We start from the raw sequence: 397 nt of genomic DNA, 5'->3' as shown, positions 1-397 counted from the left end.
AAAGATGGGTCAGAGATGGGGACTCCCAGGATGGTCACTGGCTTAACCGTGCCTGAGGCAGGGACTGTCCAGCAAAGCACCGAGAAGCCAGGGAGGTGGCAGAGCTGTGCTACGTCCTGGTGCCACCAATCGCTGGTGCTGCACTTACCCACCCCGGAGCTCTGGGCACTGCAAAAGGACCTCAGCATCGGGGTCCCGGAGCTGAAGGGATGTGGTGGGGACACAACTGACGCACCCCACGGCTCTGGGAGCTCTAAGGGGACCCCAGGACTGTGCTGAGGACCCCAGAGCTGGAGAAGGGGCAGGCAGGGAGCCTCACGGCCGGTGGCACGGATGGGTCAGGGGGACGGAGGCAGGTGGGACGACGCCGATGCCGCGCGGTGAGATACGGAAGCGG

The 397-nt window shown here is 65.0% G+C and overlaps 1 protein-coding gene across 1 annotated transcript in view; it reads left to right on the top strand.

Annotated features, from left to right (window-relative positions):
- The first annotated feature begins 370 nt into the window (after positions 1-370).
- Positions 371-397, top strand: part of FEV (FEV (ETS oncogene family)) — a 4,789-nt gene continuing 4,762 nt past the window's right edge. The window contains exon 1 of the mRNA XM_009884021.1: positions 371-380. Within this exon, the coding sequence (XP_009882323.1) occupies positions 371-380 (10 nt within the window). The remainder of the gene's footprint in view (positions 381-397) is intronic.

The sequence above is a fragment of the Charadrius vociferus genome, unplaced genomic scaffold (genome assembly GCF_000708025.1).
Source record: "Charadrius vociferus isolate BGI_N301 unplaced genomic scaffold, ASM70802v2 scaffold1020, whole genome shotgun sequence".
Taxonomy (NCBI): domain Eukaryota; kingdom Metazoa; phylum Chordata; class Aves; order Charadriiformes; family Charadriidae; genus Charadrius; species Charadrius vociferus.
Note: the sequence above shows the minus strand (reverse complement) of the source record. Positions and strands in the feature narration are given on the sequence as shown.